The sequence below is a fragment of the Oncorhynchus mykiss genome, chromosome 17, assembly GCF_013265735.2.
Source record: "Oncorhynchus mykiss isolate Arlee chromosome 17, USDA_OmykA_1.1, whole genome shotgun sequence".
NCBI classification, from domain to species: Eukaryota; Metazoa; Chordata; class Actinopteri; order Salmoniformes; family Salmonidae; genus Oncorhynchus; species Oncorhynchus mykiss.
Genome location: NC_048581.1, coordinates 92,532,539 through 92,557,460, shown reverse-complemented (window position 1 = coordinate 92,557,460; position 24,922 = coordinate 92,532,539). Strand labels below are relative to the sequence as shown.

At 43.2% G+C, this 24,922-nt stretch overlaps 1 protein-coding gene across 11 annotated transcripts in view; it reads left to right on the top strand.

Annotated features, from left to right (window-relative positions):
- LOC110504360 (plasma membrane calcium-transporting ATPase 2) overlaps positions 1-24,922 on the top strand; it is a 209,781-nt gene that overhangs the window by 101,578 nt on the left and 83,281 nt on the right. For 9 of the 11 annotated variants that reach the window (XM_036950970.1, XM_036950960.1, XM_036950961.1 and 6 more), the window contains 3 exons: positions 4,352-4,393; positions 16,894-17,058; positions 22,400-22,614. In XM_036950970.1, coding sequence (XP_036806865.1) covers positions 4,352-4,393; positions 16,894-17,058; positions 22,400-22,614 — 422 coding nt within the window. The remainder of the gene's footprint in view (positions 1-4,351; positions 4,394-16,893; positions 17,059-22,399; positions 22,615-24,922) is intronic. The other 2 variants (XM_036950963.1, XM_036950969.1) reach the window with 1 other exon arrangement.

The window sequence follows — 24,922 nt, the reverse complement described above, 5'->3', positions numbered from 1 at the left end:
CCTCCTCTCCTCCTCCGTCTGTCTCTACCTCCTCCTCTCCTCCCTCCTCTCCTCCCTCCTCCTCCTCCAACTGTCTTTACCTCCTCCTCTCCTCCCTCCTCCTCCTCCGACTGTCTCTACCTCCTCCTCTCCTCCCTCCTCCTCCTACTGTATGTACCTCTTCCAACTGTATCTACCTCCTCCTCTCCTCCCTCCTCCTCCGACTGTCTCTACCTCCTCCCTCCTCTCCTCCCTCCTCCTCCGACTGTCTCTACCTCCTCCTCTCCTCCCTCATAAAGGATAAGCAAAGTCATTGGTTTGAATTATTACTAGTTTCCTGTGACTGATGTCTGAAGTAGATGAATCTACCCAAGTCCCAAATAGCACCTTACAGGCCCTGGTCAGAAGTAGTTCACTATTTAGTGAATATGTCCTCTGGGATGGGATGTTATGGTAGAACTGAATAGAAGGAGCCGTTACATCGACCGACTGAGTAAAGAACCAGTCTGGTTAATGTTGTTGTGCAGATGCAGGAGGCGATGAGAATGTGAGCATCGTACTTTTGAACAGGATCCCAAACTAAATTTCCAACAACTCTTTAATGTTGTATCTAAATCAAATTGTAAAAAGTTCCCATTATAGTTCCTCCATCCTCAAAGATCCCAAATGAACTGAATAGATAACCATTACCCAGTGTGCAACAGTGGTGTGAATGTAGGCGAAGGGTTTCTGCCTGCTAGTTACTGTAAGTTTTCAACAGGGTTAATTTCTCCAAGTAGCCTACTTAAACTCTTTAATTTCTGTCTTAAAAACAACTTATTCATTGTTTTGTTTTTCAATCAGTAGATACGAATGAATACATGAGTTTTAACCCTGTTGTTGGTAGGATGAACCTTGGAGTAAAAATGCTCTGTTTAGGATTATGTGGCTTTCAAGAGCCTCCATCCTTAACCTTCTATCAGACCCCTGGTAGTCTCCGTCAGAATCCCTGTTTTTACAAATATTTATTTGCAGGAGGATTTCTTTCCTATATTATTGTTCTCTCCAGCTTTCAATTCCTACACTTCAATTCCTCTCCCTTTTCTCTCTCTCTCTCTCTCTCTCTCTCTCTCTCTCTCTCTCTCTCTGTCTGACCGTGCATGAGGATTCTGACCTCACTCTTACACTGCATGCTCTGTGTTGGTCCTGTGTGTGTGTGTGTGTGTGGGTCCTGTGCGTGTGTGTGTGTGTTGCTCTATTTCCTCATTGTACTGTATCTTTGTAACTCTGTGATTCTGTGTCTTGATGCCTCATGAAATATCTGAATGGCTTTTCTTGAACTGTTAATGTGTGGAATTCCCTGTAGTCTGTATATGAGTATGTCACTTCCTGTAGTCTGTATGTCGCTTCCTGTAGTCTGTGCGTATGTCACTTCCCGTAGTCTGTGAGTATGTCACTTCCTGTAGTCTGAGAGTATGTCACTTCCTGTAGTCTGTGAGTATCTCTTCAAAATGAACACACGTGAACACACTGATCTATAGAGAGGAAATCTGAGCTGTGATATAGCATTGGTCTTGTAGTTATTCAGTTTAAACATCAAGCGAAACTTGATATTAAATAACAATAGTTGCATCACGCTCAAATCACTTTTGAAGTTTATTGGAAGTTAACTTACGAAGAGGCGTGGTTTCATCCAACACATTGTCAGACAGAAACAGAAGTACAAAGTGAATTACTTCAGTTTGAACTGTGTGTGTTTTCGTTTGTTACAGCGATTATAAAATACCCTTTAGAACAATGTTTTCAAATATATGTATTTATTTTATTATTTTCTAGTTCACCTAAGCAACCTTTCAAAACATGACAATTCCTAATTGACTGAACAGTCACATTATTTTCTAATCTATTTGTATTATCAATTATCTATTTTGATTGACATTATTTCTAATAGTTGTTGACTCGTTAGCGAGCCCAGGCACACGCACACAACAATTCAAATTGGAAAAAATGTGCAGACATCCAAATGACCCTCCGTGAAGCAGCATCTACCTCATTAAAATGACCCTCCCTGAAGCAGCATCTACCTCATTAAAATGACCCTCCCTGAAGCAGCATCTACCTCATTAAAATGACCCTCCCTGAAGCAGCATCTACCTCATTAAAATGACCCTCCCTGAAGCAGCATCTACCTCATTAAAATGACCCTCCCTGAAGCAGCATCTACCTCATTAAAATGACCCTCCGTGAAGCAGCATCTACCTCATTAAAATGACCCTCCCCGAAGCAGCATCTATCTCATTAAAATGACCCTCCGTGAAGCAGCATCTACCTCATTAAAATGACCCTCCCTGAAGCAGCATCTACCTCATTAAAATGACCCTCCGTGAAGCAGCATCTACCTCATTAAAATGACCCTCCCCGAAGCAGCATCTATCTCATTAAAATGACCCTCCGTGAAGCAGCATCTACCTCATTAAAATGACCCTCCCCGAAGCAGCATCTACCTCATTAAAATGACCCTCCGTGAAGCAGCATCTACCTCATTAAAATTACCCTCCCTGAAGCAGCATCTACCTCATTAAAATGACCCTCCCTGAAGCAGCATCTACCTCATTAAAATGACCCTCCCTGAAGCAGCATCTACCTCATTAAAATGACCCTCCGTGAAGCAGCATCTACCTCATTAAAATGACCCTCCGTGAAGCAGCATCTACCTCATTAAAATGACCCTCCGTGAAGCAGCATCTACCTCATTAAAATGACCCTCCCTGAAGCAGCATCTACCTCATTAAAATGACCCTCCCCGAAGCAGCATCTACCTCATTAAAATGACCCTCCCTGAAGCAGCATCTACCTCATTAAAATGACCCTCCCTGAAGCAGCATCTACCTCATTAAAATGACCCTCCGTGAAGCAGCATCTACCTCATTAAAATGACCCTCCCTGAAGCAGCATCTACCTCATTAAAATGACCCTCCCTGAAGCAGCATCTACCTCATTAAAATGACCCTCCCTGAAGCAGCATCTACCTCATTAAAATGACCCTCCCTGAAGCAGCATCTACCTCATTAAAATGACCCTCCCTGAAGCAGCATCTACCTCATTAAAATGACCCTCCCTGAAGCAGCATCTACCTCATTAAAATGACCCTCCCTGAAGCAGCATCTACCTCATTAAAATGACCCTCCCTGAAGCAGCATCTACCTCATTAAAATGACCCTCCGTGAAGCAGCATCTACCTCATTAAAATGACCCTCCCTGAAGCAGCATCTACCTCATTAAAATGACCCTCCCTGAAGCAGCATCTACCTCATTAAAATGACCCTCCGTGAAGCAGCATCTACCTCATTAAAATGACCCTCCCTGAAGCAGCATCTACCTCATTAAAATGACCCTCCGTGAAGCAGCATCTACCTCATTAAAATGACCCTCCCCGAAGCAGCATCTACCTCATTAAAATGACCCTCCGTGAAGCAGCATCTACCTCATTAAAATGACCCTCCCCGAAGCAGCATCTATCTCATTAAAATGACCCTCCCTGAAGCAGCATCTACCTCATTAAAATGACCCTCCCCGAAGCAGCATCTACCTCATTAAAATGACCCTCCCTGAAGCAGCATCTACCTCATTAAAATGACCCTCCCTGAAGCAGCATCTACCTCATTAAAATGACCCTCCCTGAAGCAGCATCTACCTCATTAAAATGACCCTCCCTGAAGCAGCATCTACCTCATTAAAATGACCCTCCCTGAAGCAGCATCTACCTCATTAAAATGACCCTCCCTGAAGCAGCATCTACCTCATTAAAATGACCCTCCCTGAAGCAGCATCTACCTCATTAAAATGACCCTCCCTGAAGCAGCATCTACCTCATTAAAATGACCCTCCCTGAAGCAGCATCTATCTCATTAAAATGACCCTCCCTGAAGCAGCATCTACCTCATTAAAATGACCCTCCCTGAAGCAGCATCTACCTCATTAAAATGACCCTCCCTGAAGCAGCATCTACCTCATTAAAATGACCCTCCCTGAAGCAGCATCTACCTCATTAAAATGACCCTCCCTGAAGCAGCATCTACCTCATTAAAATGACCCTCCGTGAAGCAGCATCTACCTCATTAAAATGACCCTCCGTGAAGCAGCATCTACCTCATTAAAATGACCCTCCGTGAAGCAGCATCTACCTCATTAAAATGACCCTCCGTGAAGCAGCATCTACCTCATTAAATAGCAGCTTTTCTGTCCTGTATACGAATGCCTGACACCTGCTCAATAAATATACATGTTATTGTTTTCCTCTTCATGCCATTGTAATGTTTGTCCTGGTAATGATTGTTTGCTTATTGTCTGCTTTGGTTCTTATTGTTCTGTGTCTCGTATGTCTCCATCGTAGGTAAAATACAGGATGGCAATATGGAGAACAACCAGACCAAAGGTAACCTATTTTCAACTTCCCCCCCATAGTTGGGATGTGCTCTAACTAGGGTTGCAGAAATGTCAGTAACTTTTCCCCCAAAAAATTCCCAGGTTTTCCAGGAATCCTGGTCGGAGGATTCCAGATGTTCTGCTTAGTCCTTAATTTAAGGAATTTTCCGAACATAATTTCTGGACAAACCTATTCATTTTGGGAAAGTTATCTGAATTTTTGCAACCCTAGCTCGAACGTTTCTCTAACGTTGAGTCTCTTAAGGTTCCTCTTAATGTTGAATTAACATCCATTCAGCCTGATGTATGTCTTGTCTTCAGTGTCGTTGTCAGTCAGTCTGCAGCGATGTGTCTGTCTCAGCTCCAGGTCTCAAAGTCTCTCTCTCTCTCTCTGTCTCTGTTTCTCTCTGTCTCTCTCTCTCTGTCTCTCTCTCTCTCTGTCTCTCTTTCTCTCTCTCTGTCTCTGTCTCTCTCTGTCTCTCTCTCTCTGTCTCTCTCTCTCTCTGTCTCTCTCTCTCTCTGTCTCTCTTTCTCTCTCTCTGTCTCTGTCTCTCTCTGTCTCTCTCTCTCTGTCTCTCTCTCTCTCTGTCTCTCTCTCTCGCTGTCTCTCTCTCTCTCTGTCTCTCTCTCTCGCTGTCTCTCTTTCTCTCTGTCTCTCTTTCTCTCTCTCTGTCTCTGTCTCTCTCTGTCTCTCTCTCTCTGTCTCTCTCTCTCTCTGTCTCTCTCTCTCGCTGTCTCTCTCTCTCTCTGTCTCTCTCTCTCGCTGTCTCTCTTTCTCTCTGTCTCTCTTTCTCTCTCTCTGTCTCTGTCTCTCTCTGTCTCTCTCTCTCTGTCTCTCTCTCTCTCTGTCTCTCTCTCTCGCTGTCTCTCTCTCTCTCTGTCTCTCTCTCTCTCTGTCTCTCTTTCTCTCTCTCTGTCTCTGTCTCTATCTGTCTCTCTCTCTCTGTCTCGCTCTCTCTCTGTCTCTCTCTCTCTCTGTCTCTCTTTCTCTCTCTCTGTCTCTGTCTCTCTCTGTCTCTCTCTCTCTGTCTCTCTCTCTCTCTCTCTGTCTCTCTCTCTCGCTGTCTCTCTCTCTCTCTGTCTCTCTCTCTCGCTGTCTCTCTTTCTCTGTCTCTCTCTCTCTATGTCTCTCTCTCTCTCTGTCTCTCTCTCTCTCGCTGTCTCTCTCTCTCTCTCTCTCTATGTCTCTCTCTCTGTCTCTCTCTCTCTGTCTCTCTCTGTCTCTCTCTCTCTCTCTCTCTGAATGTTGTCTACATACAGACAGAAATGTTAAGAATCATGTTATTAATTGAAAACAAAGGACACATAAGGGGTCGTTCCATGAAATGAGTGAAAGCCTGTTAAATTAAATGAAGTGCCCTTTAATATAAACCAGATGGAGAATTCAATCAATCAAATGTTTTGTATATGAATAATACTTCAACACACTTTAATTCCATCAAGTTTTCACCGTCATTGTGATCATTTATTTCACGTGGTTTTTAGTGACTCATTTACATCTGTACCTCATTTTAAGGTGAACCCTGTTGTGATCTGAACTCTCTTTAGTATGGTCAAACAATCCTGTAGTCAAATCACAGTGTAAAAGCTGGTTCTGATCTTTTTGGCCGTTGCTGGTGTTTTGTGGTAGAAAACTAAGTGGGTCGAGCGTTACACGGCATCCCTGTTACCCATAGATAGAACGGCTAGAAATAGTTAAGCAATTAAATGTGTTTTTGTGACGCTTGCATTCAAATGTGTTCCTTCCCCTTGTCACGGGCTGATTTAACTTCTTAGGGATCCGCCCCCCTTTTTTTCAATGTTCACCTAAAATGACATACCTAAATCTAACTGCCTGTTGCTCAGGCCCTGAAGCAAGGATATGTATATTATTGATACCAATTGAAAGGAAACACTTTGACGTTTATGAAAATGTGAAAGTAATGTAGGAGAATATAACACAATAGATCTGGTAAAGGATAATACAAAGAAGAAAAAACATGCAGTTTCTTACAACAACAACAACGTTTTTTTCCTACCACCATTTTGAAATGCAACAGACCGCCCGTGTCGTCAGCGTGCAATGAAGGCGTCGCTCTCTGGTCATCCTATAGGATATACTTTAAAAAATAAAATAAAATTTAGGGTGAGATTTTCAGTGATTCCTTTCTTTGCAAATGGAACGAGTGGAAATACAAAATTGATCGTGCGCGCTATGTGGACCTTTTTAGGATATGAAAATGGCTTTTATCTAACAAAACGACACTTCATGTTATCTCTGGGACCCTTTGGATGATAAATCAGAGCAAGATTTCAGAATGTAAGTACACTTTTCACCTTCGGAAGTGAATTTATCAAACTATGGAGGTGAAAAAAGTGTTTTGTTGTTAGGCCCTCTCCTCAAACAATAGCATGGCGCTTTTGCGCAGTAATAGCTACTGTTAATTGGACAGTGCAGTTATATTAACAAGAATTCTAGCTTTCAGCCGATATAAGACACTTATGTAGCGACATTTGTTGTTTCTCTATAATCTACGATCGTGACACAAGGCGCTGCATTATTTACAACTGTCCCATTGACGGGAAGCCGCTAACCTTGTTACAGTCAACCATGTTACAGTCAACCCTGTTACAGGCAACCCTGGCCCAGTCAACCGTGGTACAGTCAACCCTGTTACAGTCAACCCTGTTACAGTCATCCCTCTTACAGTCAACCCTGTTACTGGCAACCCTGCCCCAGTCAATCTTGTTACAGCCAACCTTGTTACAGTCAACCTTGTTACAGCCAACCTTGTTATGGTCAACCTTGTTACAGTCAACCCTGTTACAGTCAACCTTGTTACAGTCAACCTTGTTACGGTCAACGCTGTTACAGTCAATCCTGTTACAGTCAACCCGGTTACGGTCAACGCTGTTACAGACAACCTTGTTACAGTCAACCCTGTTACAGCCAACCTTGTTACAGCCAACCTTGTTACAGTCAACCCTGTTACAGTCAACCTTGTTACAGTCAACCTTGTTACGGTCAACGCTGTTACAGTCAACCTTGTTACATTCAATCTTGTTACAGTCAACCTTGTTACAGTCAATCTTGTTACGGTCAACGTTGTTACAGTGAACCTTGTTACAGTCAATCTTGTTACGGTCAACCTTGTTACAGTCAACCTTGTTACAGTCAACCTTGTTACGATCAACGCTGTTACAGCCAACCTTGTTACAGTCAATCTTGTTACAGCCAATCTTGTTACAGTCAATCTTGTTACAGCCAATCTTGTTACAGCCAATCTTGTTACAGCCAACCCTTTTCCTTTAATTAGAATTTACTGTAGTATTATTTTTTATTTAACCTCCTGAGATGGAAAAACATGTTGTTTTTTTATTTTTAGAATTTGAACATGTTTTTTAAGACACAGTGTTAAAATGAGGAGAAATCACACAAAAAAATACACTGAATTGTTGGAACGAACCATAAATGACTGTAGGAAAGATGTGGATTGACTGTTGTGAGCTATATCTTTTTAACCTCGTACAACAATGAGTATGTTTCTTAACCTGATCAGAACGGTCTTTTTGTTGATGTGGTTCCCCAACCCCTTGTCTAAAGGATGACTATCCATGAAACGTCTGGGCAACAACCCTCATTCTTAGATCGTATTTGAAATGTGCGTCTTCGCTTTAAAATGTGGAACTGCTACATGAATTTTCCTGAGAAGGATCGCTGCTTCAGACAGGCGGGACGTTAGAACCAGTAGAAATATCAATGTATTGAAGATGTACTGTAGAATATCCCACAGCTGTCTCTGTTGGTTGGGCAAACCACTGGTGTGTAATAGGTTGGTTTTAAATCTGGTCTGTATCACCTGAATGGATGGACCAGCCTAAGTTGTGGTATTTCCTGTATAGCATTAGACCACAGGACCAGCCTAAGTTGTGGTATTTCCTGTATAGCATTAGACCACAGGACCAGTCTAAGGTGTGGTATTTCCTGTATAGCATTAGACCACAGGACCAGTCTAAGGTGTGGTATTTCCTGTATAGCATTAGACCACAGGACCAGTCTAAGGTGTGGTATTTCCTGTATAGCATTAGACCACAGGACCAGTCTAAGGTGTGGTATTTCCTGTATAGCATTAGACCACAGGACCAGTCTAAGGTGTGGTATTTCCTGTATAGCATTAGGCCACAGGACCAGTCTAAGGTGTGGTATTTCCTGTATAGCATTAGACCACAGGACCAGTCTAAGGTGTGGTATTTCCTGTATAGCATTTGACCACAGGACCAGTCTAAGGTGTGGTATTTCCTGTATAGCATTAGACCACAGGACCAGTCTAAGTTGTGGTATTTCCTGTATAGCATTAGACCACAGGACCAGTCTAAGGTGTGGTATTTCCTGTATAGCATTAGACCACAGGACCAGTCTAAGGTGTGGTATTTCCTGTATAGCATTAGACCACAGGACCAGTCTAAGGTGTGGTATTTCCTGTATAGCATTAGACCACAGGACCAGTCTAAGGTGTGGTATTTCCTGTATAGCATTAGACCACAGGACCAGTCTAAGGTGTGGTATTTCCTGTATAGCATTAGACCACAGGACCAGTCTAAGGTGTGGTATTTCCTGTATAGCATTAGGCCACAGGACCAGTCTAAGGTGTGGTATTTCCTGTATAGCATTAGACCACAGGACCAGTCTAAGGTGTGGTATTTCCTGTATAGCATTAGACCACAGGACCAGTCTAAGGTGTGGTATTTCCTGTATAGCATTAGGCCACAGGACCAGTCTAAGGTGTGGTATTTCCTGTATAGCATTAGGCCACAGGACCAGTCTAAGGTGTGGTATTTCCTGTATAGCATTAGACCACAGGACCAGTCTAAGGTGTGGTATTTCCTGTATAGCATTAGACCACAGGACCAGTCTAAGGTGTGGTATTTCCTGTATAGCATTAGACCACAGGACCAGTCTAAGGTGTGGTATTTCCTGTATAGCATTAGACCACAGGACCAGTCTAAGGTGTGGTATTTCCTGTATAGCATTAGGCCACAGGACCAGTCTAAGGTGTGGTATTTCCTGTATAGCATTAGACCACAGGACCAGTCTAAGGTGTGGTATTTCCTGTATAGCATTAGGCCACAGGACCAGTCTAAGGTGTGGTATTTCCTGTATAGCATTAGACCACAGGACCAGTCTAAGGTGTGGTATTTCCTGTATAGCATTAGACCACAGGACCAGTCTAAGGTGTGGTATTTCCTGTATAGCATTAGACCACAGGACCAGTCTAAGGTGTGGTATTTCCTGTATAGCATTAGACCACAGGACCAGTCTAAGGTGTGGTATTTCCTGTATAGCATTAGACCACAGGACCAGTCTAAGGTGTGGTATTTCCTGTATAGCATTAGACCACAGGACCAGTCTAAGTTGTGGTATTTCCTGTATAGCATTAGACCACAGGACCAGTCTAAGGTGTGGTATTTCCTGTATAGCATTAGACCACAGGACCAGTCTAAGGTGTGGTATTTCCTGTATAGCATTAGACCACAGGACCAGTCTAAGGTGTGGTATTTCCTGTATAGCATTAGACCACAGGACCAGTCTAAGGTGTGGTATTTCCTGTATAGCATTAGACCACAGGACCAGTCTAAGGTGTGGTATTTCCTGTATAGCATTAGACCACAGGACCAGTCTAAGGTGTGGTATTTCCTGTATAGCATTAGGCCACAGGACCAGTCTAAGGTGTGGTATTTCCTGTATAGCATTAGACCACAGGACCAGTCTAAGGTGTGGTATTTCCTGTATAGCATTAGACCACAGGACCAGTCTAAGGTGTGGTATTTCCTGTATAGCATTAGACCACAGGACCAGTCTAAGGTGTGGTATTTCCTGTATAGCATTAGACCACAGGACCAGTCTAAGGTGTGGTATTTCCTGTATAGCATTAGACCACAGGACCAGTCTAAGGTGTGGTATTTCCTGTATAGCATTAGGCCACAGGACCAGTCTAAGGTGTGGTATTTCCTGTATAGCATTAGACCACAGGACCAGTCTAAGGTGTGGTATTTCCTGTATAGCATTAGACCACAGGACCAGTCTAAGGTGTGGTATTTCCTGTATAGCATTAGACCACAGGACCAGTCTAAGGTGTGGTATTTCCTGTATAGCATTAGACCACAGGACCAGTCTAAGGTGTGGTATTTCCTGTATAGCATTAGACCACAGGACCAGTCTAAGGTGTGGTATTTCCTGTATAGCATTAGACCACAGGACCAGTCTAAGGTGTGGTATTTCCTGTATAGCATTAGACCACAGGACCAGTCTAAGTTGTGGTCATTTTGAAGAAAGAAGCTCAACAGCAGGTTGAAACAGTGTAAAGCATAGATGTTGTTTGAAAGCCTAACACAACGAAATGGAAAGCCCTTTCTAAGATGATAATTCATTAAAAAAAACACCCATATGCATATTTAGAGCTGATGCATATTAATAGGCTTTTATGAGTCCAAGCCCCCCCCCCCCCCCCCCCCCCCCCCCTCATATAATTATGATTATGCCTTTATGCAATACATTGTCTACATACATCTGATTTAAAATGTATTTGGTACATAATTGGTCGAGCCTATGTTCCAACACTAGTAATGGCCTCTGAGTGTGGACTGTATTACGATCCATACTGGATGGACTGGTTACCTTCTGCTACGCTACAAACCTTCTATCCATGAGTCCGTATAGCTCTAGAGGATGCTGTCGGTTCATTGATTGTGTTGGGCAGCTTACAGTTAGCTTAAACATGATAGAGAATTTGTATTTTGATAGTTATTTAATATTTTCATCATGAATTGGAGGGACAACTTCAGCAGAAGGTCTCATGTGTTTCCATCTCTCCCTCTTTTATTCATTTCATCAAGCAGCGCAGACGGGCAGTCAACATTTTGAATTAAAGATGTGTCGTTGCCGAAAACATTTTAATAACGATGTCCCCGAACAGATTTCACTTACTTTTCCAAATTAGGCACAGTGTATCTGCAGTGTTGGAGAGCCCATGACATACAGAGTACTGGGTATCTGCAGTGTTGGAGAGCCCATGACATACAGAGTACTGGGTATCTGCAGTGTTGGAGAGCCCATGACATACAGAGTACTGGGTATCTGCAGTGTTGGAGAGCCCATGACATACAGAGTACTGGGAATCTGCAGTGTTGGAGAGCCCGTGACATACAGAGTACTGGGTATCTGCAGTGTTGGTGAGCCCGTGACATACAGAGTACTGGGTATCTGCAGTGTTGGAGAGCCCGTGACATACAGAGTACTGGGTATCTGCAGTGTTGGAGAGCCCATGACATACAGAGTACTGGGTATCTGTAGTGTTGGAGAGCCCATGACATACAGAGTACTGCGTATCTGTAGTGTTGGAGAGCCCATGGTATACAGAGTACTGGGTATCTGCAGTGTTGGAGAGCCCATGACATACAGAGTACTGGGTATCTGTAGTGTTGGAGAGCCCATGACATACAGAGTACTGCGTATCTGTAGTGTTGGAGAGCCCATGGTATACAGAGTACCGGGTAGCAGGAAGAGGGTAGGAGAGCCCATGACATACAGAGTACTGGGTATCTGCAGGAACAGGGTTGGAGAGCCCATGGCATACAGAGTACTGGGTAGAAGGAACAGGGTAGGAGAGCCCATGACATACAGAGTACTGGGTATCTGCAGGAACAGGGTAGGAGAGCCCATGGTATACAGAGTACTGGGTATCTGCAGGAACAGGGTAGGAGAGCCCATTACATACAGAGTACTGGGTAGCTGCAGGAACAGGGTTGGAGTGCCCATTGCATACATAGTATTGGGTAGCAGGAACAGGGTAGGAGAGCCCATGGCATACAGAGTACTGGGTAGCAGGAACAGGGTAGGAGAGCCCATTGCATACAGAGTACTGGGTAGCTGCAGGAACAGGGTTGGAGAGCCCATGGCATACATAGTACTGGGTAGCAGGAACAGGGTAGGAGAGCCCATGGCATACAGAGTACTGGGTATCTGCAGTGTTGGAGAGCCCATGACATACAGAGTACTGGGTATCTGCAGTGTTGGAGAGCCCATGACATACAGAGTACTGGGTATCTGCAGTGTTGGAGAGCCCATGACATACAGAGTACTGGGTATCTGCAGTGTTGGAGAGCCCATGACATACAGAGTACTGGGTATCTGCAGTGTTGGAGAGCCCATGACATACAGAGTACTGGGTATCTGCAGTGTTGGAGAGCCCATGACATACAGAGTACTGGGTATCTGCAGTGTTGGAGAGCCCATGACATACAGAGTACTGGGAATCTGCAGTGTTGGAGAGCCCGTGACATACAGAGTACTGGGTATCTGCAGTGTTGGTGAGCCCGTGACATACAGAGTACTGGGTATCTGCAGTGTTGGAGAGCCCGTGACATACAGAGTACTGGGTATCTGCAGTGTTGGAGAGCCCATGACATACAGAGTACTGGGTATCTGTAGTGTTGGAGAGCCCATGACATACAGAGTACTGCGTATCTGTAGTGTTGGAGAGCCCATGGTATACAGAGTACCGGGTAGCAGGAAGAGGGTAGGAGAGCCCATGACATACAGAGTACTGGGTATCTGCAGGAACAGGGTTGGAGAGCCCATGGCATACAGAGTACTGGGTAGAAGGAACAGGGTAGGAGAGCCCATGACATACAGAGTACTGGGTATCTGCAGGAACAGGGTAGGAGAGCCCATGGTATACAGAGTACTGGGTATCTGCAGGAACAGGGTAGGAGAGCCCATTACATACAGAGTACTGGGTAGCTGCAGGAACAGGGTTGGAGTGCCCATTGCATACATAGTATTGGGTAGCAGGAACAGGGTAGGAGAGCCCATGGCATACAGAGTACTGGGTAGCAGGAACAGGGTAGGAGAGCCCATTGCATACAGAGTACTGGGTAGCTGCAGGAACAGGGTTGGAGAGCCCATGGCATACATAGTACTGGGTAGCAGGAACAGGGTAGGAGAGCCCATGGCATACAGAGTACTGGGTATCTGCAGTGTTGGAGGGCCCATGGCATACACAGTACTTGGTAGCAGGAACAGGGTAGGAGAGCCCATGGCATACAGAGTACTGGGTAGCTATAGGAACAGGGTAGGAGAGCCCATGACATACAGAGTACTGGGTATCTGCAGGAACAGGGTAGGAGAGCCCATGGCATACAGAGTACTGGGTAGCAGGAACAGGGTAGGAGAGACAATGGCATACAGAGTACTGGGTAGCAGGAACAGGGTAGGAGAGCCCATGACATACAGAGTACTGGGTAGCAGGAACAGGGTAGGAGAGCCCATGGCATACAGAGTACTGGGTAGCAGGAACAGGGTAGGAGAGACAATGGCATACAGAGTACTGGGTAGCAGGAACAGGGTAGGAGAGCCCATGACATACAGAGTACTGGGTAGCAGGAACAGGGTAGGAGAGCCCATGGCATACAGAGTACTGGGTAGCAGGAACAGGGTATGAGAGCCCATGACATACAGAGTACTGAGTAGCAGGAACAGGGTAGGAGAGCCCATGACATACAGAGTACTTGGTAGCAGGAACAGGGTAGGAGAGCCCATGACATACAGAGTACTGGGTAGCAGGAACAGGGTAGGAGAGCCCATGACATACAGAGTACTGAGTAGCAGGAACAGGGTAGGAGAGCCCATGACATACAGAGTACTGGGTAGCAGGAACAGGGTAGGAGAGCCCATGGCATACAGAATTTGTGTGGAATATCACCTGTCATGCAGCGAGAGCAACCTCCTCAAACAGAGGTTAATGCCTGGAGTGAAATACGTTCTTACATTTCCTTCTCAGCTGCTCATATTAACCAGCAGAAATCAGGGGAAAACAGACCCGCGGGATCCATTCGCTATTCGAGTGCATGTGAACTGTCTTTATTCCCCTGCCCCTGTTCCCTACCACTTGATAATTGGCCATACTAAATCGAAATGACTTTGACAAATTAGTGAAGATTAAATTGAGAATAGTCTGATGGGTGAAAATATGATCACTTGATGAGAGAACAGCTGTGCAGCCTGAGGAACAGAGAGCAAGATTTATTTTGTTACTTTCGAAAATCTATAACTTATAGTCACATCAATAGCCTATAGTCACATACATAATCTAGCATATATGATTAAATCTATCATATAGAACTAATCTAGCATATATGATTAAATATATCATATAGGACTAAATATATCATATAGGACTAATCTATCATATAGGACTAATCTAGCATATATGATTAAATCTATCATATAGGACTAAATATATCATATAGGACTAATCTATCATATAGGACTAATCTATCATATAGGACTAATCTAGCATATATGATTAAATATATCATATAGGACTAAATATATCATATAGGACTAATCTATCATATAGGACTAATCTAGCATATATGATTAAATCTATCATATAGGACTAAATATATCATATAGGACTAATCTATCATATAGGACTAATCTAGCATATATGATTAAATCTATCATATAGGACTAAATATATCATATAGGACTAAATATATCATATAGGACTAAATATATCATATAGGACTAATCTATCATATAGGACTAATCTAGCATATATGATTAAATCTATCATATAGGACTAAATATATCATATAGGACTAATCTAGCATATATGATTAAATATATCATATAGGACTAATCTAGCATATATGATTAAATCTATCATATAGGACTAAATATATCATATATGACTAAATATATCATATAGGACTAAATCTTTCATATAGGACTAATCTAGCATATATGACTTGTCTAGCGTAGGAATGATATCAATCAATCAATCAATCAATCAAATGTATTTATAAAGCCCTTCTTACATCAACTGATGTCACAAAGTGCTGTACAGAAATCTACCATATAATCTATTATATAGGACTAATCTATCATACAGGACTAAATCTATCATATAGGACTAAATATATCATATAGGACTACATTTATCAAATAGGACTATTCTATCATATAGGACTAAATCTATCATATAGGACTAAATATATCATATAGGACTACATTTATCAAATAGGACTATTCTATCATATAGGACTAAATCTAGGACAGACAATGTTGACATGTTGTATACAGGCTTGTTGGAAAACTGACCACTGAAGGTGGCATCCTATGACGTTGCCAAGTTTAAAATCACTGAGCTCTTCAGTAAGGCCATTCTACTTCCAATGTTTGTCTATAGAGATTGCATTGCTGCATTGCATTGCTGTGTGTTTTTGGCCATGAAGTGTATATACTGTAAATGCTGTTTACATATATACTCATATTTCTATTGAGAGTTGGAATTGTAGAATACACAAGGTGTGAGTTCAACATTGGGTTCTGCGTCAGCGGTTTCTCTATTGTTATGTCAGTCACTGACAGTCACTCGATTAGCCATGTTAGCCATGTCAGCCATGTTACCAAGTTAGCCATGTTAGCCATGTCAGCCATGTTAGCCATGTTACCATGTTAGCCATGTTAGCCATTTTAGCCATGTCAGCCGTGTTACCATGTTAGCCATGTTACCATGTCAGCCATGTCAGCCATGTTACCATGTCAGCCATGTTAGCCATGTTACCATGTTAGCCATTTTAGCCATGTCAGCCATGTTACCATGTTAGCCATGTTACCATGTCAGCCATGTTACCATGTCAGCCATGTCAGCCATGTTAGCCATGTTACCATGTTAGCCATGTTACCATGTTAGCCATGTTACCATGTTAGCCATGTCAGCCATGTCAGCCATGTTACAATGTCAGCCATGTTACCATGTCAGCCATGTCAGCCATGTTACCATGTCAGCCATGTTAGCCATGTCAGCCATGTTAGCCATGTTACCATGTTAGCCATGTCAGCCATGTTACCATGCCAGCTGACCTCCAGTGTGCCCTGACCTCCAGGGGGCCTTGACCTCCAGGGGCCCTGACCTCCAGGGGCTTTGACTTCCAGGGGGCCCTGACCTCCATGGGCCCTGACCTCCAGGGGGCCCTGACCTCCAGGGGGCCCTGACCTCCATGGGCCCTGACCTCCAGGGGCCCTGACCTCCAGGGGCCCTGACCTCCAGGGGGCCCCCATTGATTTTGTTAGTCAGTCTCATATTAACATGGCATAAGTCATGGCAACATCTGTATTGCTGTCTTTAATCGCAAAATGAAATAAATAAAATATGTTATAAATTTGAAACATTTCCTCTCCGCCCCTTATCTCTACTCCGCCCCTTATCTCTACTCCGCCCCTTATCTCTACTCCGCCCCTTTTCGCTGCCCCTTATCTCCGCCCCTTATCTCTACTCCGCCCCTTATCTCTACTCTGCCCCTTTTCGCTGCCCCTTATCTCCGCCCCTTATCTCTACTCCGCCCCTTATCTCTACTCTGCCCCACTCTGACCCACATAAAAAAACTAATTTCGCTTCGGCCTCGAAAAGGCTAGGCCCTGATCCCATAATAACCACTGTCTTTGTGTTCCTCTGGTTGTTTCAGTCAAGAAGCAGGACGGAGCGGCCGCCATGGAGATGCAGCCTCTGAAGAGCGCCGAGGGAGGAGAGATGGAGGAGAAGGAGAAGAAGAAGGCAAACGTCTCCAAGAAGGAGAAGTCTGTCCTCCAGGGGAAACTGACCAAGCTGGCTGTTCAGATCGGCAAAGCAGGTTCTGCAGATCAATCAATAGGATATACTCCATAATCAATAGGCTTTGAAACATTGATCAGACCACTCAATATATGATCAATTATTTATCTCAATGTGGCAGTAGATCATTTCACAATGATATTCTGAGATGAAATAAGGAGATCATATCACTGGCAGAATTAAATGAGTCATTGGTCTGTGTGGAATCACAGAGATACATCTTTAATGCACTGCTGCTGTTGATTTGTGAAGTTGAAAGCTGAAATTATTTTTTTTATTTTTTATTTAACCTTTATTTAACTAGGCAAGTCAGTTAAGAACAAATTATTATTGACAATGACGGCCTAGCGACAGATGTTTTACCTTGTCAGCTCGGGAACCTTTCGGTTACAAGTCCAACGCTCTAACCACTAGTCTACCTGCCTCTAACCACTAGTCTACCTGCCTCTAACCACTAGTCTACCTGCCTCTAACCACTAGTCTACCTGCCTCTAACCACTAGTCTACCTGCCTCTAACCACTAGGCTACCTGCCTCTAACCACTAGTCTACCTGCCTCTAACCACTAGTCTACCTGCCTCTAACCACTAGTCTACCTGCCTCTAACCACTAGGCTACATGCCGCCCCTCTAACCACTAGTCTACCTGCCTCTAACCACTAGTCTACCTTCCTCTAACCACTAGTCTACCTGCCTCTAACCACTAGTCTACCTGCCTCTAACCACTAGTCTACCTGCCTCTAACCACTAGGCTACATGCCGCCCCTCTAACCACTAGTCTACCTGCCTCTAACCACTAGGTTACATGCCACCCCTCATCAAATAAACCTTAGATATCATGTTTTAAAAAGCCATGCATCTTTAATCTGTTTACAAGTAAAGAAAAGTAAAAGAGAAGTAATGTACAGTAAGGACAGACGCTGACATCTTGTCCTTGTCATTCTCCAGGTCTATTAATGTCAGCCATCACAGCACTGTACTAGAGTAGAGTGGAGTAGAGTAGAGTGGAGTGGAGTGGAGTGGAGTGGAGTAGAGCGGAGTGGAGTGGAGGAGAGCACATCAAAGTAGAGTAGAGTAGAGAACATCAAAGTAGAGTAGAGTAGAGCACATCAAAGTAGAGTAGAGTAGAGCACATCAAAGTAGAGTAGAGCACATCAAAGCAGAGTAGAGTAGAGCACATCAAAGCAGAGTAGAGTAGAGCACATCAAAGCAGAGTAGAGTAGAGTAGAGCACATCAAAGCAGAGTAGAGTAGAGCACATCAAAGTAGAGTAGAGTAGAGCACATCAAAGCAGAGTAGAGTAGAGCACATCAAAGTAGAGTAGAGTAGAGCACATCAAAGCAGAGTAGAGTACAGCACATCAAAGCAGAGCAGAGTACAGTAGAGTAGAGTGGAGTAGAGTGGAGTGGAGTAGAGCACATCAAATTAGAGTAGAGTAGAGTGGGGTAGAGTAGAGTGGGGTAGAGTAGAGTAGAGTAGAGTAGAGCACATCAAATTAGAGTAGAGTAGAGCACATCAAAGCAGAGTAGAGTAGAGCACATCAAAGTAGATTAGAGTAGAGTAGAGCACATCAAAGCAGAGTAGAGTAGAGCACATCAAAGTAGAGTAGCATAGAGTGGGGTGGAGTAGAGTAGAGTAGAGCACATCAAAGTAGAGTAGAGTAGAGTGAGGTAGAGTGGAGTGGAATAGAGTAGAGTAGAGCACATCAAAGTAGAGTAGAGTAGAGCACATCAAAGCAGAGTAGAGTAGAGCGCATCAAAGCAGAGTAGAGTAGAGCAAATCAAAGCAGAGTAGAGTAGAGCACATAAAAGCAGAGCACAGTAGAGTAGAGTAGAGTGGAGTGGAGTAGAGTAGAGTGGGGTAGAGTAGAGTGGGGTGGAGTAGAGTAGAGTAGAGTGGAGTGGAGTAGAGTGGAGTAGAGTGGAGTGGAGTAGAGCACATCAAAGTAGAGTAGAGTAGAGCACATAAAAGTAGAGTAGAGTAGAGTGGAGTAGAGTGAAGTAGAGTAGAGTAAAGCAGAGTAGAGTAGATCACATCAAAGCAGAGCACAGTAGAGTAGAGTAGAGAGCACTGTAGAGTAGTATACAGTACAGTAGAGTACAGAAGAGTAGAGTAAAGGACAGGATATTAGAGTAGAACACAGGAGGGTAGAGCAGAGCACATCAAAATAGAGTATTGTACGGTAGAGTAGCATAAAGTACAGTAGAGTAGAGTAGAGCACTGTGGAGTAGAGCACAGTAGAGTAGAGTAGAGTACAGTGGAGTAGAGCACAGTGAAGTAGAGCACAGTAGAGTAGAGCACAGTGGAGTAGAAAACAGTAGAGTAGAGCACAGTACAGTAGTGTAGAGTAGAGCACAGTAGAGTAGAGCACAGTGGAGTAGAGTACAGTGGAGTAGAGCACAGTAGAGTAGAGTACAGTAGAGCACAGTAGAGCACAGTAGAGTAGAACACAGTAGAGTAGAGCACAGTAGAGAAGAGTAGAGCACAGTAGAGCACAGTAGAGTAGAGTAGAGCACAGTAGAGTAGTCAACTTACACATAGCGCTGACACACACACTTATCCCACCAGACATGCCACCAGGGGTCTTTTCACAGCCCCTGTTCCAGAAGAAATTCAAGGAAACAGTATTATACAGAGCCATGAGTGCCTGGACCTCCCTTCCATCTCATATAGGGCCTGGACCTCCCTTCCATCTCATATAGGGCCTGGACCTCCCTTCCATCTCATATAGGGCCTGGACCTCCCTTCCATCTCATATAGGGCCTGGACCTCCCTTCCATCTCATATAGGGCCTGGACCTCCCTTCCATCTCATATAGGGCCTGGACCTCCCTTCCATCTCATATAGGGCCTGGACCTCCCTTCCATCTCATATAGGGCCTGGACCTCCCTTCCATCTCATATAGGGCCTGGACCTCCCTTCCATCTCATATAGGGCCTGGACTTCCCTTCCATCTCATATAGGGCCTGGATCTCTCTTCCATCTCGAATAGGGCCTGGACCTCCCATCCATTTTATATAGTGCCTGGACCTCCCTTCCATCTCATATAGGGCCTGGACCTCCCTTCCATCTCATATAGGGCCTGGACCTCCCTTCCATCTCATATAGGGCCTGGACCTCCCTTCCATCTCATATAGGGCCTGGACCTCCCTTCCATCTCATATAGGGCCTGGACCTCCCTTCCATCTCATATAGGGCCTGGACCTCCCTTCCATCTCATATAGGGCCTGGACCTCCCTTCCATCTCATATAGGGCCTGGACTTCCCTTCCATCTCATATAGGGCCTGGATCTCTCTTCCATCTCGAATAGGGCCTGGACCTCCCATCCATTTTATATAGTGCCTGGACCTCCCTTCCATCTCATATAGGGCCTGGACCTCCCTTCCATCTCATATAGGGCCTGGACCTCCCTTCCATCTCATATAGGGCCTGGACCTCCCTTCCATCTCATATAGGGCCTGGACCTCCCTTCCATCTCATATAGGGCCTGGACCTCCCTTCCATCTCATATAGGGCCTGGACTTCCCTTCCATCTCATATAGGGCCTGGATCTCTCTTCCATCTCGAATAGGGCCTGGACCTCCCATCCATTTTATATAGTGCCTGGACCTACCTTCCATCTCATATAGTGCCTGGACCTCCCTTCCATCTCATATAGGGCCTGGACCTCCCTTCCATCTCATATAGGGCCTGGACCTCCCTTCCATCTCATATAGGGCCTGGGCCTCCCTTCCATCTCATATAGGGCCTGGGCCTCCCTTCCATCTCGTATAGGGCCTGGACCTCCCTTCCATCTCGTATAGTGCCTGGACCTCCCTTCCATCTCATATAGGGCCTGGACTTCCCTTCCATCTCATATAGGGCCTGGACCTCCCTTCCATCTCGTATAGGGCCTGGACCTCCCTTCCATCTCATATAGGGCCTGGACCTCCCTTCCATCTCGTATAGTGCCTGGACCTCCCTTCCATCTCGTATAGGGCCCGGACCTCCCTTCCATCTCGTATAGTGCCTGGACCTCCCTTCCATCTCATATAGTGCCCGGACCTCCCTTCCATCTCGTATAGTGCCTGGACCTCCCATCCATCTGATATAGGGCCTGGACCTCCCTTCCATCTCGTATAGTGCAAGTGAACAGATTTCAGACCTGGTTTAAAAAAAACTAATAAAACAACACCTCACGGCACAGCGCCTCTCCCCCATGTGACCTACTGGTTGTGTGAATGTACTGACATGTGTAACTGATAGATGCACACACACACACACACACTACATGTTACTGTTTGTAAACGTATGTAAATTGTAAAGTATTTAGTCTCTAATGTATTTTGGTTATGTGTCAGACCCCAGTAAAACTAGCTGCCGCCATTGTCGTCGGCTAATGGGGATCCTAATGAACCTAATCAAAATACAATCAGAATCAGAATACAATAGAGTAGAATACAGTAGAATAGAATAAAGTAGAGTAGAATACAGTAGAATAGAATAAAGTAGAGTAGAATACAGTAGAATAGAATAAAGTAGAGTAGAATACAGTAGAATAGAATAAAGTAGAGTAGAATACAGTAGAATAGAATAAAGTAGAGTAGAATACAGTAGAATAGAATAAAGTAGAGTAGAATACAGTAGAATAGAATAAAGTAGAGTAGAATACAGTAGAATAGAATAAAGTAGAGTAGAATACAGTAGAATAGAATAAAGTAGAGTAGAATACAGTAGAATAGAATAAAGTAGAGTAGAATACAGTAGAATAGAATAAAGTAGAGTAGAATACAGTAGAATATAATAAAGTAGAGTAGAATACAGTAGAATAGAATAAAGTAGAGTATAATACAGTAGAATAGAATAAAGTAGAGTAGAATACAGTAGAATAGAATAAAGTAGAGTAGAGTACTGTAGTTTAGAGTAGAATAGAGCACAGTACAGTACAGTAGAATATAATAAAGTAGAATATAATATAGTAGAGTAGAACAGAATAGAATATAACAAAGGGTAGAGTAGAATGGAGTAGAACAGAATATAATAAAGTAGAGTAGAGTACTGTAAAAATACAGTACTGTAGTTTAGAGTACAGTAGAATGGAGTACAGTAGAGCAGAGTACAGTACAGAAAAATATAATATAGTAGAGTAGAACAGAATAGAATATAACTAAAGGTAGAGTAGAATGGAGTAGAACAGAATATAATAAAGTAGAGTAGAGTACTGTAAAAATACAGTACTGTAGTTTAGAGTACAGTAGAATGGAGTACAGTAGAGCAGAGTACAGTACAGTAGAATATAATAAAGTAGAGTAGAACAGAATAGAATATAACTAAGAAGAGTAGAGTAGAATGGAGTAGATTAACTTTCTCCTTGTCCATCCAGGTCTGGTGATGTCAGCCATCACAGTGATCATCCTGGTGCTGTACTTTGCTGTGGACAACTTTGTCCTGCAGAAGAGGCCGTGGCTGACGGAGTGCACCCCCATCTACGTCCAGTACTTTGTTAAGTTCTTCATCATCGGTGTCACCGTGCTGGTGGTGGCTGTACCCGAGGGGCTGCCCCTGGCCGTCACCATCTCCCTGGCCTACTCTGTCAAGGTGACACATTTTCTGCCTTTTGTTTTATATTTTATCTCTGACCAATTAGAAGTGTCAAAGGATTGGAATCGTGAGAATGATATAGCCACTCTTTGCATTGATGAGGGCTTTGCACAATCTTGGCATTTTCTCAACCAGCTTCACCTGGAATGCTTTTCCAACAGTCTTGAAGGAGATCCCACATACGCTGAGCATTTGTTGGCTGCTTTTTCTTCACTCTGTGTTCCAACTTATGCCAAACCATCTCAATTGGGTTGCTGTCAGGGGATTGTGGAGGCCAGGTCATCTGATGCAGCACTCCATCACTCTCCTTCTTGGTAAAATAGACCTTATACAGCCTTGAGGTGTGTAGGGTCATTGTCCTGTTGAACAACAAATGATTGTCCCACTAAGCCCAAACCAGATGGGATGGCATATCGCTGCAGAATGCTGTAGTAGCCATGCTGGTTAATTGTGCCTTGAATTCTAAATAAATCACAGACAGTGTCATCAGTAAAGCACCCCCACACCATCACACCTCCTCCTCCATGCTTCACGGTGGGAAAAACACATGTGGAGATCATCCGTTCACCAACACTGCGTCTCACAAAGACACGGTGGTTGGAAACAAATAATCGCAAATTTGGACTCCAGACCAAAGGACAGATTTTCTCCGGTCTGATGTCCATTGCTCATGTTTCTTGGCCCAACCAAATCTCTTCTTCTTATTGGTGTCCTTTAGTTTCTTGCATTTATTTGGGCTGCAGTTTCTGAGGCTGGTAACTCTAATGAACTTATCCTCTGCATCAGAGGCAACTCTGGGTCTTCCTTTCCTGTGGCGGTCCTCATGAGAGCCAGTTTCATCATAGTGCTTGATGGTTTTTGTGACTGTACTTGAAGAAACGTTCAAAGTGCTTGAAATTTTCCGTATTGACTGACCTTCATGTCTTAAAGTAATGATGGACTGTCGTTTCTCTTTGCTTATTTGAGCTGTTCTTGACATAATATGTACTGGGTTTTTTATCAAATAGGGCAATATTCTGTATTCCCCCCCCTACTGTACCTTGTCACAACACAACTGATTGGCTGAAACGCATTAAGAAGGAAATAAATTCCACAAACAAACTTTTAAGAACGCAGATATGTTAATTAAAATGCATTCCAGGTAACTATGTCATGAAGCTGGTTGAGAGAATGCCAAGCGTGTGCAAAGCTCTCATCAAGGCAAAGAGTGGCTATGTGAAGAATATATAATATGTTTTGATTTGTTTTACACTTTTTTGGGTTACTACTTGATTCCATACAGTATGTGTTATTTCATAGTGTTGATGTCTTCACTATTATTCTACAATGAAGAAAATAGTGAAAATAAAGACAAATTGTTGAATGAGTAGGTGTTCTAAAACTTTTGACCTGTATATTAGGTGCGTTTAAAAAAAAAGTTGTACATTTTTACACAACGTTTTATTTATTTTTAACAGTTAGTCTACATTCTGCATTTCTGATTGGATGTCTGGACATCCTGTCTTTTTAGTAAATTTTTATCTGAGCCTCAATTTTAAATTTATTTAATGAAATATTTTTTTTATTATTTTTATTTCACCTACAATATTTCAATATCAGTATTCAAATGTGAACTGCTGTTGAATCTGGAGGGAAACATCATGGGGATGAATTCCAATCTGTTTTTAAAAAAATAATATTAGTTATAACTTAAATATATATATATATTTTTTAAATGTTCTTGAAATGTTCTGAGAAACCTCAAGGACAAGGTAAAATGTATATTGTTGTAAACATCAAAGGAATATTATATTAAACCTAAAACAAATATGCTATGAACATCATTAAAACAGACATGTCATTCTTACAACATTATGGGAATGCGCTGTGCTACCTAACTTAAACAGTGTAGGAATTCCCTCACAACTGAGCATATTTTGTGTTTTGGTTTTGAGAACGTTCTTTGTAACATCAGATTAATGTTTTTGCGCCCTAAAAGAAACATTGTAGAATCATACCTACAACTGGAACGTTTTTGGGTATTTTGGGAGAATAACTTTTGTGATGTCCCTACGATGTTCCCACCAGACAGTTCCCACATTCTGGGAACCTTTAAAATAATGATTAAATCACACTTATTAAATGTGTTCTAGGAAAGTTCTTGAAACATCAGGCAAATGTTGTATATAAACACTCTATAATCATCATCACAAACTGGACAGTATTTATGAATATATTAATAATTAATTATATATTAATTAGACCTAACAACACAAGTTCAGGAAACGTTGTGGGATACTTCCTCATCGGGGCATTTTATTTAGTA